At 43.4% G+C, this 14377-nt stretch overlaps 1 protein-coding gene across 14 annotated transcripts in view; it reads left to right on the plus strand.

Moving 5' to 3' along the window:
* Window positions 1–14377, plus strand: part of EIF4G3 (eukaryotic translation initiation factor 4 gamma 3) — a 502573-nt gene that overhangs the window by 79901 nt on the left and 408295 nt on the right. For all 14 annotated transcript variants that reach the window (XM_044996525.1, XM_044996530.1, XM_044996527.1 and 11 more), the window contains exon 2: window positions 7974–8049. In XM_044996525.1, the coding sequence (XP_044852460.1) occupies window positions 7974–8049 (76 nt within the window). The remainder of the gene's footprint in view (window positions 1–7973; window positions 8050–14377) is intronic.

Raw genomic sequence — 14377 nt, forward strand, 5'->3', positions numbered from 1 at the left:
TCCAGTGTTAGGTAAGAATGAATGTGGTTAACAAAAAGCCTTCGGAAGGGGTGGAATTTCAGTACCTGCTATGTATTGAATAGCTTTGACTATTTCAAGTTTCTCTTCCTTAGTATTATATAAATAAATCAGGTTTGAGTTATTGTCTTAGCATTATTTTCTGACAGTCCCTGGAGTGTCAGTGATGCAGGTTTAAAAACCCTGCTAAACTAACGCAGCTACAATTAGGATTTTAATATTCTGTATTTAAGATACTCAGTAAAAATATAGAAGAAACTACAATAGTGATGTATGCATGTACCATTTTTACATCTTTACATAATTTTTTAATTCTTGAAACCAAAAAGTTAATAGGGATTAAACTGAATGTTTGCGTTTGTTTTTGTTCTCTATAATTTTGCTTTTTTTTTTTTTAAATAATTTTTACCTTTTATTTTAAGTCATTTAATACAATGCAAGTGGGATCATGTATAGAGTTTACATAACCCTAAAGATAGCTGGTGGGAGACTTGCTATATTTCTGCAAGAAAATAGAAGTCCTTCTTTTGGAGTGCTTCAAATACATGTTTTATTGCCCTTTGCCCTTGTATTGCCCTTTTGGTAGTCATGAATTTTTTTATTTTATGAAAAGATTGTTACTTGTTATGCCAAGCAGTAAGTGAAGAAAGAGGCCAGTGATTCATACTAGGTTAAAAACAGTTGCTAGGGGCTGAAAATAAGCTTGGGTGACAGGAACCATTATGGGGAAAATGCATCCATTTTGAAAAAAAACACCATACATGGTTTCTGGTAGTCCATTCTTGAAAGTGTATAGCATCACAGAGAAGCCATAGAAATTCTCATTATGTGATAGTATAATAAATTGCTATATATTTTCAGTTTTAGATAACATAAAACAGTCTAGAAAATGTACAAAATCTTGCCATGTCTTTGTTGTGCATTAATGCAAAAACCTAGACTCTGCAGAGAGGAAAATTCTTTAAGGAAATTCCGACTTCATTATTTGTCTAGAGGTGGGTCGTGAGAAAGGAGTGAAGTAATGATTAAACAGATTTTTTAACTGCTCTTCCATCTGTTTTGAACACTCCTGTAAAACTATACTATACTTACTATAACAGGTTGGTAAAGCAATAAGTTTTATTTTCTCTCTTTAAAAAAAACAACAAAAAAACAAACAGAATGGAGAGAGGTAAATAGTGGTGTGTCCTCCAGGGTCTGTACTAGGACCAGTCCTATTCAACATATTCATAAATGATCTGGAAAAAGGGGTAAACAGCAAGGTGGCAAAATTTGCAGATGATACAAAACTACTCAAGGTAGTTAAGTCCAAAGCAGACTGCAAAGAGCTACAAAAAGGATCTCTCAAAACTGGGTGACTGGGCAACAGAATGGCAGATGAAATTCAATGTTGATAAAAGCAAAGTAATGCACATGGGAAAACATAATCCCAGCTATACATATAAAATAATGGTCTAAATTAGCTGTTATCACTCAAGAAAGATCTTTGAGTTACTGTGGATAGTTCTCTGAAAACATCCACTCAATGTGCAGCGGCAGTCAAAAAAAGCAAACAGAATGCTGGGAATCATTAAGAAAGGGATAGTTAAGAAGACAGAAAATATCATATTACCTCTATATAAATCCATGGTACGCCCACATCTTGAATACTGTATGCAGATGTGGTCACCCCATCTCAAAAAAGACATTGGAATTGGAAAAGATTCAGAAAAGGGCAACAAAAATGATTAGGGGTATGGAACGGCTTCCACATGAGGAGAGATTAATAAGACTGGGATTTTTCAGCTTGGAAAAGAGGCGACTAAGGGGGGATATGATAGAGGTCTATAAAATTACTGCTGTGGAGAAAGTAAACAAGGAAGTGTTATTTACTCCTTCTTATAACCCAAAAACTAGGGGTCACCAAATGAAATTAATAGGCAGCAGGTTTAAAACAAACAAAAGGAAGTATTTTTCACTCAACGCACAGTCATCTTGTGGAACTCCTTGCTAGAGGATGTCGTGAAGGCCAAGATTATAACAGGGTTCAAAAAAGAACTAGATAAATTCATGGAGGATAGGTCCATCAATGGCTATCAGCCAGGATGGTGTCATAGAAAATTAGGGTTGGAAGGGACCTCAAGAGATCATCTAGTACAACCCCCTGTTCAAAGCAGGACCAATCCCCAAATGGCCCCCTCAAGGATTGAACTCACAACCCTGGGTTTAACAGGCCAATGCTCAAACCACTGAGCTATCCCTCCCTCCTCTGTATCCATAGCCTCTGTTTGCCAGAAGCTTGGAATGGGCGATGGGATGGATCACTTGATGATCCCTGTTCTGTTCATTACCTCTGGGGCACCTGGCATTGGCCACTATCAGAAGACAGGATACTGGGCTAGATTGACCTTTGGTCTGACCCAGTATGGCCATTCTTATATTCTAAAAATATCCAATTTTGAGTTCAAAATTGACTGTGCTGGAGAATCCACTACAACCCTTGGTAAATTTGTCTAGCTTTAACATCCAGCCATTGAATCATATTATACCTTTCCCTGCTAGGCTGAGGAGCCCATCATTAAATATTTGTTCCCCATGAAGACACTTACAGACTGTAATCAAGTCACTCATTTAACCTATCTTTGTTAAGCTAAATAGATTGAGATTTTTGAGTCTAACACTATACTATTACTGTTGCTATATTATTCATTTTTGTGGCCCTTTTCTGGACCCTCTCCAATTTATCAACATCCTTAAATTGTGGACACCAGAACTGGACACAGTATTCCAGCAGTGGTTGCATCAGTGCCAAAACAGAGGTAAAATAACCTGTTTACTCCTACTTCATTTATGCATCACACTGGGAGCTCATGGTCAGCTGATTATCCACCATGAGCTGCAATTCTTTTTCAGAGTCACTGTTTCCTAGGTTAGAGTCCCCCATCCAGTAATTAAAGATTAGGACTCTCAGCTGTATCACAGGAGACTTGGGTTCAGTTCCCTCTTTTGTCAGACTTCTTGAGCAAGTCACTTAGGGCAGGGGTCCCCAACCTTTTCAGGACCAGGGACCGGTCATGCCTGCGGAGGGAGCGCTCATCCCGCGGCTCGGGTAGACCTCCCGCAGGCGTGCCTGCGGGAGGTCCACCGGCTCTGGTTGAGCTGCCGCAGGCATGACTGCGGACGGTTCGCTGGTCGCGCGGCTCAGCTGGACCGCCCGCAGGCACGCCTGCGGCAGCTCAACCGGAGCCCCGGGAGCAGCGGACCTCCCGCAGGCATGACTGCGGAGGGAGCGCTCGTCCCGCGGCTCGGGTAGACCTCCCGCAGGTCTACGCCTGCGGGAGGTCCACTGGGTCGGTTCGCAGCCCGGTTTGTAAGAGGCCACGGACTGGTACCGGGCCGTGGACCGGGGGTTGGGGACCCCTGACTTAGGGTATTCACAGGTTTTCAGAACCTGTGTTGGCATGGCTTATTGGAAGAGAATACATAGCTATGTTTCTTCTCAATGTTTTCTCTACTTTCACAACTGCCAATTTGAATATAAGGGCATAATTTTATTACCTTAACTAGGTTGAATCAGGTAAATTTGGTATTTTTCCCTTTGTTGTATACAGTAAAATCTTGCACACAGACAGACCGCAAACCATAGCGACACAATAAACCTCCACTGCTTTTGCTCAATTAGATAATAACTGTTCTGTCTCTTGGGTTACTGTACTGTACCTTAAACAAGTTTTGGGAAAGGGGTGGAAGGAGGATTGAATAGCAAAGGTAGCCTTTCACATTTCCTTGTTGGCTTCTTCATAAAAATGGTTACCTGAAATTTTTATTTACCTGAAATGGTTAGACTGAAATGAAAGCTTCCTTTGAATCAACAAGGTTCTGCAGTGGTTACATGATCAGCAGGAAACATGAAGTTATCCTTTCTTCTGAAAGGCCAAATGCTATTGCTTTCCACAGCTGGCGCAGAGTTCTCAGTGCATGAGAACCAAGCCTCACTGCTGTCATCTCCACAAAGTGCTGCAGGCTATTCAATAACTCAACCTGTACACATTGGATACTATTATCCAGCCCTGGGGATACAGAGAATTCCCACTAAGTTCAACTGGAGTTACTCATGTCCTGCAATGGGAGAATAGATCTTGTTGAATATGGCTTGCTTAAAACTTTAGATTACAAATAACTCAGTTTTAGGTAAAGGACAAATGTTATCTTAAGTTATTATCTACGTTGCATCATTGGAGTACATGGTATTTTGTGGACATAAATAAAATAGCTAAGAGTATGTTTACACTACAGCAGCAAAGCTACGATGCTGCAATTGTGCTGTGGTAGCGACACAGTCTAGAAACTTCCTACGTTGAGGGAAAGAGCTCTTCTGTTGATTTAGATATTATACCTCTCCAAGAGACCGTAGGTTGATGGAAAAATCCTTCTGTCAGCCTAGCTATATCTACTCCAAGGGTTATTTCAACCTAATTACAGAATTCAGGGTGCAAAATTTCACAGCCTTGTGTAAGTAGCTATGTCAATCTAAGTTTTAGGTGTAGACCAGACTTAAGGGTTTCAGAGGGGTAGCTGTGTTAGTCTGTATCAGCAAAAACAAGGAGTCCTTATGGCACCTTAGAAACTAACAAATGTAATTAGGCATAAGCTTTCGTGGGCTATAAACCACTTCATCAGATGCATGGAGTGGAAAATACATTAGGCAGGTATAAATATACAGCATATGAAAAGATGGGAGTTGCCTTAACGAGTGGTGGGTCAGTGCTAGTGAGGCCAATTCAGTTAGGATGAATGTGGTCCATTTCCAACAGTTGACAAGAAAGGGTGAATATCAACAGGGAAAACTATTTTTGTAGTGGCTTAGCCACTCCCAGTCTTTATTCAGTCCTAATTTGATGGTGTCTAGTTTGCAAATTAATTCCAGTTCTGCAGTTTCTTGTTGATGTCTGTTTTTGAAGTTTTTTGGTGAAGAATTGCTACTTTTAAGTCTGTTACTGAGTGTCCAGGGAGATTGAAGTGCTCTCCTACTGGTTTTTGAATGTTACAATTCTTGGTCTGATTTGTGTCCATTTATTTATTTGTGGAGAGACTGTCCAGTTTGTCCAATGTACATGGCAGAGGGGCATTGCTGGCACATGATGGCATATATCACATTGGTAAATGGTAAATGAGCCCCTGATGGTTGATGTGGTTTGGACCTATGATGGTGTCCCTTGAATAGATATGCAGACAGAGTTGGCCACACAGTTTGTTGCAGGGATTGGTTCCTGGGTCAGTGTTTCTGTTGTGTGGTGTGTAGTTGCTGGTGAGTATTTGCTTTAAGTTGGGGGTCTGTCTGTAAGAGAGGACTGGCCTGTCTCCCAAGGTCTGTTAGAGTGAGGGATCGTCCTTCAGGATAGGTTGTAGATCCTTGATGATGTGCTGGAGAGGTTTTAGTTGGGGGCTGTAGGTCATGGCTAGTGGCGTTCTGTTACTTTATTGGGCCTGTCCTGTAGTAGGTGACTTCTGGGTACCCTTCTGGCTCTGTCAATCTGTTTCTTCACTTCAGCAGGTGGGTATTGTAGTTTTAAGAATGCTTGATAGAGATCCTGTAGGTGTTTGTCTGAGAGATGGGAGCAAATGCGGTGGTACCTTTGGGCTTGGCTGTAGACAATGGATCGTGTGATTTGGTCTGGATGAAAGCTGGAGGCATGTAGGTAAGTATAGTGGTGAGTAGGTTTCTGGTTAGGGTGACTAGACAGCAAACGTGAAAAATCAGGACAGGGGTGGTTGGTAATAGGAGCCTATATAAGAAAAAGACCCAAAAATCGGGACTGTCTCTATGAAATCAGGACATCTGGTTACCCTATTTCCGATATAGGGTGGTGTTTATTTGACCATTGCTTATTTGCACAGTAGTGTCCAGGAAGTGGATCTCTTGAGTGGACTGGTCCAGGCTGAGGTTGATGGTGGGGTGGAAATCGTTGAAATCACGATAGAATTCTTAAGGGTGAAATTCTGGCTCCATTAAAGTCATTGGGACCTTTGCCATTGACTTCAGTGGGGCTACGATTTCACTCTAACACTCTGTCCTATAGAGTTTACAACATATTCCTATTTTGGAGAAGCAGAATTAAAGACTTTTCTTTAAAAAGTTATAGGAAATGGCAGGCAATAGAGATTCATAGATTACAAGGCCAGAAGGGACCACTGTGATCATCTAGTCTAATCTCCTGTATAACACAGGCCAGAGAACTGCCCCAAAATAATTCCAAGAGTATATCTTTTAGAAAATGGAAAAGTTTTATTATCTGTTGAGCAAAAGGAGAGGATGTTTATGGTGTGGCTATGGTTTATGGTCTGGCTTTCTGTGGAAAGTGTTTACTGTATAAAACAAAGGGATAAATACCAAATTTACCTGATTCAACCTAGTTAAGGTAATAAAATTATGTCCCTTATGTTCCAACTGGCAGTTGTGAAAGTTGAGAAAAGAAGAAACATCACTTATTAGAAGAGAGTCCTTGATATCTTTATTTAAAAAAATATTAAGATGTGGGTTGAGCACAGTATTGGAAGTCAAGGATTCAAGATTTCTGTTCTCAGCTTTGTCGCTGATTCTGTATATAGGCATATTTACCTATGCTTAGCTGTAATATTGTGATATTACTTATAATGGAGCAGTTTTGGGAGGATTAAAATTATGAAAGGTGATCTCTGTAATAAATATTATTGGTTATCTTTTAAATTTTTTTAAATATTCAAATAAGCAGAAATTCAAAATTCTGGTAAACTATATTGTATTTTTGAACATAGTTTGTGCTTGTGATTAAGAATTCAGTTTTGAGCTTCCTTGCTGAGAAGTTGACATCCTTCATGATAATTTCATTGAAACACAGTTTAAAAGGTTGCAAACAATTGTCGATGCTTCTCTAACAATGATAGAACTGTTCTAGGGAGAGCTTCAGTATTTAAAAATCAAACATTTTATTTAGATTTTAAACACTAAAGTAGTTGGTCTTCGGATTGTTCAAGTAGTATTAAAGGCATGAAATTGGTGTATATGCTTTGTGGCACTGACAATAAGCTTTTCTATATGGGTGATATCACAGTGGCCACTGTCAACAGAAGTCTCAGAAATACTTTTTGTAAGTAAAGCGTTACAGGGCCCGATCCAGCAGGATGCTGTGGACTGTCAAGTCTTTAAAGTTAATGGATGTTGAAGACTGGCAAATTTAGCACCATTAATTTGGGCTTGAATAGGGACTGGGACCGGCTGGCTCATTACAAAAGCAGCTTTGCCTCTCTTGGAATTGACACCTCCTCATCTGTTATTGGGAGTGGACTACATCCACCCTGATCGAATTGGCCCTGTCAGCACCGGTTCTCCACTCCCTTCTCTTCGTGTGTCATTATATAATGCCTACATCTGTAATTTTCACTCCATGCATTTGAAGAAGTGAGGTTTTTTTACCCACAAGAGCTTATGCCCAAATAAATCCCTTAGTCTTTACGGTGCCACTAGACTCCTTGTTGTTTTTGTAAAACAAACAAAGAAACAATTATAATTCCCACATGGTTAGCAAAACAGGCCAGGCCTTTGTCAGAGCATTCAGTGCTGATTAGCAGAGTCTCTCACTGAATGTAGAGTTTCTTTTCATATTCTTTGAAGAGCAGAGGTGAGCGGGGAGGGTACTGAGGTTGGCGCTAACATTTTGTGGTTTGTTAAATAACTGGATTTGCTTTCAGTTTCTCTTGTCATATTTGTCCAGGAAATCAATTCTTGAGGGATATACTTACAATCCTTCAGGTTTCCTAAAGTGAGTATCTGCTTGACTGAATGGGAGTGCCTTTGGAGATGTTTGTGTATCTGCTTACACTAGAGGTGGTTTTAGATGTTTTAACAAATAAAGTGCTTTCTGTTTGTATCATGCTCTTGTCATTATAGAACACAATCCTTTTTTCCGTTTTGTTTTCCTTAATTTGATGTATAATAGAATTCCCAGAGGTCCTGTGCAGCAACCCCTTGAGGACCGGATCTTCACTCCGACAGTCTCAGCTGTGTACAGTACTGTAAGTATGTAAGGGCAGTTCTGCAAAATCCTAAACCTTCAGTTTTGTGTGGTTTTTTTTGTTTTTTTTTTTTTGTTAAAAGAAGACATTTTCCTTATGCATGTAAGCAAGTAGAAATTGTTATACACTTTTAGTGATGGCAAAAATCAGCTTCCTTATGCCCCCTAAAATTGCTGCTCATCAGCATAGGCTACAAAACGCTATTTTCTTTGCGCAGAAATGGAGAGCAGGACCTGTTGGGCTACTCCATTATTTCTTAAACATTTGCAGTTCTACTCACAGAATTTACAGTTGGACTTTCTAAGCATGCTTTGCTAAGTAAAAATGTTATCAGCCATAATCTCAGTCCTCCTGCTCTCCTTCTCTTCAAAGGATAACTTGATGGAACATATTAGTTACTGTACAGTTCTACCAAGACACTGATGTTCCTATTTCATAAGAAAAATGTATGAGGAAGAGTTGTTATTTATGTTAAATATCTCCTGTAAAGCCATTAAGGGAAATAAATACTCCTACAAGAGCCTTAATATTTGTCAGATATTTTTAGCAGACGACCTTAAATGTTTTAGAGTCTAATTATCAAGGGAGTTCAGCCTGGAAATCTAGCAGTGTTTATTTTTGCATACACAATACAAATTTTCAATTCATGACTTTTATTTTTCAAATAGTAAGAGCCAGAAGCCCATTATTCCTTATGAGCTTCACTATACTGAAAGCTAGTGTACAGCCCTGATTTGGGGGGGGGGGGAGGGGGGGAGGTACAAAGAAAAACAAATGCTTCAGTTTTGCAAGGGAGTATTACAAACTAATTTATTTAATTACCAAAAATACTTTTAAACTCTTTGAAACATTTTGGGAAAAAAGGAAGAAAAACGTGTAGATCTTAAATTCACATTTAGCATGATAGCATAGATTACTTAAATAGCTTCTAGATTCTACGACTGGAAGGGACCTCGAGAGATCATCGAGTCCAGTCCCCTGCCCTCATGGCAGGACCAAATACTGTCTAGACCATCCCTGATAGACATTTATCTAACCTACTCTTAAATATCTCCAGAGATGGAGATTCCACAACCTCCCTAGGCAATTTATTCCAGTGTTTAACCACCCTGACAGTTAGGAACTTTTTCCTAATGTCCAACCTAAATCTCCCTTGCTGCAGTTTAAGCCCATTGCTTCTTGTTCTGTCCTAGAGGCTAAGGTGAACAAGTTTTCTCCCTCCTTCTTATGACACCCTTTTAGATACCTGAAAACTGCTATCATGTCCCCTCTCAGTCCTCTCTTTTCCAAACTAAACAAACCCAGTTCTTTCAGCCTTCCTTCATAGGTCATGTTCTCTAGACCTTTAATCATTCTTGTTGCTCTTCTCTGGACCCTCTCCAATTTCTCCACATCTTTCTTGAAATGCGGTGCCCAGAACTGGACACAATACTCCAGTTGAGGCCTAACCAGCACAGAGTAGAGCGGAAGAATGACTTCTCGTGTCTTGCTCACAACACACCTGTTAATGCATCCCAAAATCACGTTTGCTTTTTTTGCAATAGCATCACACTGTTGACTCATATTTAGCTTGTGGTCCACTATAACCCCTAGATCCCTTTCTGCCATACTCCTTCTTAGACAGTCTCTTCCCATTTTGTAGAAGCAGCAAAGAATCCTGTGGCACCTTATAGACTAACAGACGTTTTGCAGCATGAGCTTTCGTGGGTGAATACCCACTTCTTCGGATGCAAGTGGTGGAAATTTCCTGGGGCAGGTATATATAAGCAAGCAAGAAGCAAGCTAGAGATAACGAGGTTAGATCAATCAGGGTGGATGAGGCCCTGTTCTAGCAGTTGAGGTGTGAAAACCAAGGGAGGAGAAACTGGTTCTGTAATTGGCAAGCCATTCACAGTCTTTGTTTAGTCCTGAGCTGATGGTGTCAAATTTGCAGATGAACTGGAGCTCAGCAGTTTCTCTTTGAAGTCTGGTCCTAAAGTTTTTTTGCTGTAGGATGGCCACCTTAAGATCTGCTATAGTGTGGCCAGGGAGGTTGAAGTGTTCTCCTACAGGTTTTTGTATATTGCCATTCCTAATGTCTGATTTGTGTCCATTTATCCTTTTCCTTAGAGACTGTTCAGTTTGGCCGATGTACATAGCAGAGGGGCATTGCTGGCATATGATGGCATATATTACATTGGTGGAAGTGCAGGTGAATGAACCGGTGATGTTGTGGCTGATCTGGTTTGGTCCTGTGATGGTGTTGCTGGTGTAGATATGTGGGCAGAGTTGGCATCGAGGTTTGTTGCATGGATTGGTTCCTGAGCTAGAGTTACTATGGTGCGGTGTGCAGTTGCTGGTGAGAATATGCTTCAGATTGGCAGGTTGTCTGTGGGCGAGAACTGGTCTGCCACCCAAGGCCTGTGAAAGTGTGGGATCATTGTCCAGGATGGGTTGTAGATCCCTGATGATGCATTGTAGGGGTTTTAGCTGGGGACTGTATGTGATGGCCAGTGGAGTCCTGTTGGTTTCTTTCTTGGGTTTGTCTTCCAGTAGGAGGCTTCTGGGTACACGTCTGGCTCTGTTGATCTGTTTCCTTATTTCCTCGTGTGGGTACTGTAATCTTGAGAATGCTTGGTGGAGATTTTCTAGGTGTTGGTCTCTGTCTGCGGGGTTAGAGCAGATACGGTTGTACCTCAGTGCTTGGCTGTAGACAATGGATCTTGTGGTGTGTCCGGGATGGAAGCTGGAGGCATGAAGGTAGGCATAGCGGTCGGTAGGTTTTCGGTATAGGGTGGTGTTGATGTGACCATCACTTATTTGCACCGTGGTGTCTAGGAAGTGGACCTCCCGTGTAGATTGGTCCAGGCTGAGGTTGATGGAGGGGTGGAAGCTGTTGAAATCGTGGTGATGAAGACGTCATCAATGTAGCGTAGGTAGAGAAGGGGCGTGAGTGGACGGGAGCTGAGGAAGCGTTGTTCCAGGTCGGCCATAAAAATATTGCCTATGCTACCAGCACTCCCAGCTATCTCCGTGACACCACTGATTTCCTGAGGAAACTACAATGCATTGGTGACCTTCCAGAAAACACCATCCTGGCCACCATGGATGTAGAGGCTCTCTACACAAACATCCCACACACTGATGGAATACAAGCTGTCAGGAACAGTATCCCTGATGATGCCACAGCACACCTGGTTGCTGAGCTCTGTGGCTTTATCCTCACACACAACTATTTCAAATTTGCTGACAATATATATCTCCAGATCAGTGGCACCGCTATGGGCACCCGTATGGCCCCACAATATGCCAATATTTTTATGGCCGACCTGGAACAACGCTTCCTCAGCTCCCGTCCACTCACGCCCCTTCTCTACCTACGCTACATTGATGACGTCTTCATCATCTGGACCCATGGGAAGAAGACTCTGGAAAAATTCCACCACGATTTCAACAGCTTCCACCCCTCCATCAACATCAGCCTGGACCAATCTACTCCTTGTTCTGTCATCTTCTACCACTGAGAACAGTCTAGATCCATCCTCTTCGGAACCCCCTTTCAGGTTGTTGAAAGCAGCTATCAAATCCCCCCTCATTCTTCTCTTCTGCAGGCTAAACAATCCCAGTTCCCTCAGCCTCTCCTCATAAGTCATGTGCTCCAGCCCCCTAATCATTTTTGTTGCCATCCGCTGGACTCTCTCCAATTTATCCACATCCTTCTTGTAGTGTGGGGCCCAAAACTGGACACAGTACTCCAGATGAGGCCTCACCAGTGCTGAGTAGAGGGGAATGATCACATCCCTCGATCTGCTGGAAATGCCCCTACTTATACAACCCAAAATGCCATTAGCCTTCTTGGCAACAAGGGCACACTGTTGACTCATATTCAGCTTTTCGTCCACCGTAACCCCTAGGTCCTTTTCTGCAGAACTGCTGCCCAGCCATTCGGTCCCTAGTCTGTAGCAGTGCATGGGATTCTTCCATCCTAAGTGCAGGACTCTGCACTTGTCCTTGTTGAACCTCATCATATTTCTTTTGGCCCAATCCTCTAATTTGTCTAGGTCCCTCTGTATCCTATCCCTACCCTCCAGCGTATCAACCACTCCTCCCAGTTTAGTGTCATCTGCAAACTTGCTAAGGGTGCAGTCCACACCATCCTCCAGATCGTTAATGAAGATATTGAATAAAACCGGCCCCAGCACCGACCCTTGGGGCACTCCACTTGATTCCGGCTGCCAACTAGACATGGAACTCCTACACATGCAGGCAGCCAAGGGGCTCTGCATGCTGCCCCTATCCCAAGTGCCACCCCTGCAGCTCCCATTGGCCGGGAACCATGGCCTATGGGAGCTGCAGGGGCGGTGGCTGCGGACGGGGCAGCACGCAGAGCTCCCTGGCCACGCCTCCAAGTAGGAGCCGGAGCGGGGACATGCCACTGTTTCTGGGAGTTGCTTGAGGTAAGCACCACCTGAAGACTGCACTCCTGACTCCCACGCCCCAACCCTCTGCCCAAGCCCTTATTCCCCTCCTGCCATCCGAACCCCTTGGTCCCAGCCCAGAGAACCCTCCTGCACCCCAAACCCTCATCTCCAGCCCCATCCCAGAGCCTTCACCCCCAGCCAGAGCCTTCACCTCCCCCATCCAACTCAGAGCTCCTTCTGGCACACTGAACTCACTTTTGGACCAACCACAGAGCTTGCACCCCCAGCCGGAGCCCTCACCCCCTCCCACACCCCAGCCCTCAATTTCATGATCATTTATGGCCTGCCATACAATATCCATACCGAGATGTGGCTCTCGGGCTAAAAAGTTTGCCCACCCCAGGGCTAGACTGTGAACACTAAACTCATCTCCCCCCCCTCCCGCCGTTGTAATGCATACCAGAATTAGAGCCCACATTTCCATAGGTGAAAAGGCAACACACTAGTATTCAAGTATCAGAGGGGTGGTCGTGTTAGTCTGGATCTGTAAAAGTGGCAAAGTTCTGTGGCACCTTATAGACTAACAGACGTATTGGAGCATGGGAGGGTATCTGTGTATCAGTGTGCTGTTCAGTGTTATCTTGAAAGTATTCTTTGAGTCGGAGACGGTGAAAGTAGGTTTCCAGATTGCCACAGAACTGCATCATGTTTGTGGGGGTGGCAGGGCAGAAAGAGTCCCCGAGATAGGACAGACTCTTCTGCCGGGCTGAGTGTGTAGTTAGATAGATTGACGATATTGCTGGGTGGGTTAGAGGTACCACTGTTGTGGCCCCATGTGGCAGGTAGGATTTTAGACAGCTTTAGACAGTATTGCAGCACCTCACCCTTCATATTTGCAACTAAGGGCCATATTGTCCCTTCTGTCACTGTGGGGGATAATGGTTTGGGGAGTGCTGCCTCCATAGAATGATCTTTTTTCCTATTGAAAACAAAAAGATCTGCATTTTAGAGTGTGCTGTTTATACACGTTGTGGCAGAGCTCTGACCTTGCTCCTGTGGGTCCTGCTCTTCTAGGCGGTTTATGCTAGCCTCAGTGGCTCACTGTGACTCTCCACGTAGCCCTTCTCTCTCTAGGGCCAGGGTTACAGTCTACTGAGCCCTTTTCATCATAGGCTGCAAGGAGGTTGGTGAGAGAACTCCCACAGTCTCTGTTCAGCCTCCTGTCCTGACAGGGATCTGACTTCCCCTTCCAGGAGCTGTTCCTGTAGTGGTGGGTTGGGGGGAACCCGGGCCCGCCCTCTACTCCAGGTTCCGGCCCAGGGACCCTAATGGTAGGGGTTGTTGGCAGCCAACCTTTCACTGCCAGAGTTGCTACATTTCCCTGGGCCACTTCCCCACAGCTCTCCTGCTTCGCCCTTCTTCACCCTTACCTTAGGGCTCCTTTAACTATGGTTTGAGGGTGTCTTCAGTAACCAGCCCGTCAGCCGCACTTCCTCTCCTCTGGCTCCCTGGCTCTCCCCTGCCTGACTGGAGTGAGCCCTTTGTATAGTAACAGCAGGGCCTTAATTAGAGTCAGGTGGTCATATTAACTGAATGGCCTCACCTGACTCCTTACAGGTTAATTAGAGTCAGGTGTTCTCATTACCCTGGAGCAGCCCCTGCTCTGGTCAGTCAGGGAACAGAAAACTGTTAATCCAGTGGCCAGTATATCTGCCTTCTGCTATACCCAGCTGGCCTGGGTCTATCACAACGTACATACTGTGACTAAAGGTAAAACAGATACTCCCAGTATACTTTGGAGTGTCTAACAGAAAATCCAGCACTCGAATGGAAATGTGAATCAAAGTTAATGTAATAAGGCTTGACTCAGCCATTGCTTTCATATACTTATTTGTGTGTCCATTTGCCTGCCTCCCTGCACTAAGGAA

Source organism: Mauremys mutica, chromosome 21 (genome assembly GCF_020497125.1).
Source record: "Mauremys mutica isolate MM-2020 ecotype Southern chromosome 21, ASM2049712v1, whole genome shotgun sequence".
Lineage (NCBI taxonomy): Eukaryota > Metazoa > Chordata > Testudines > Geoemydidae > Mauremys > Mauremys mutica.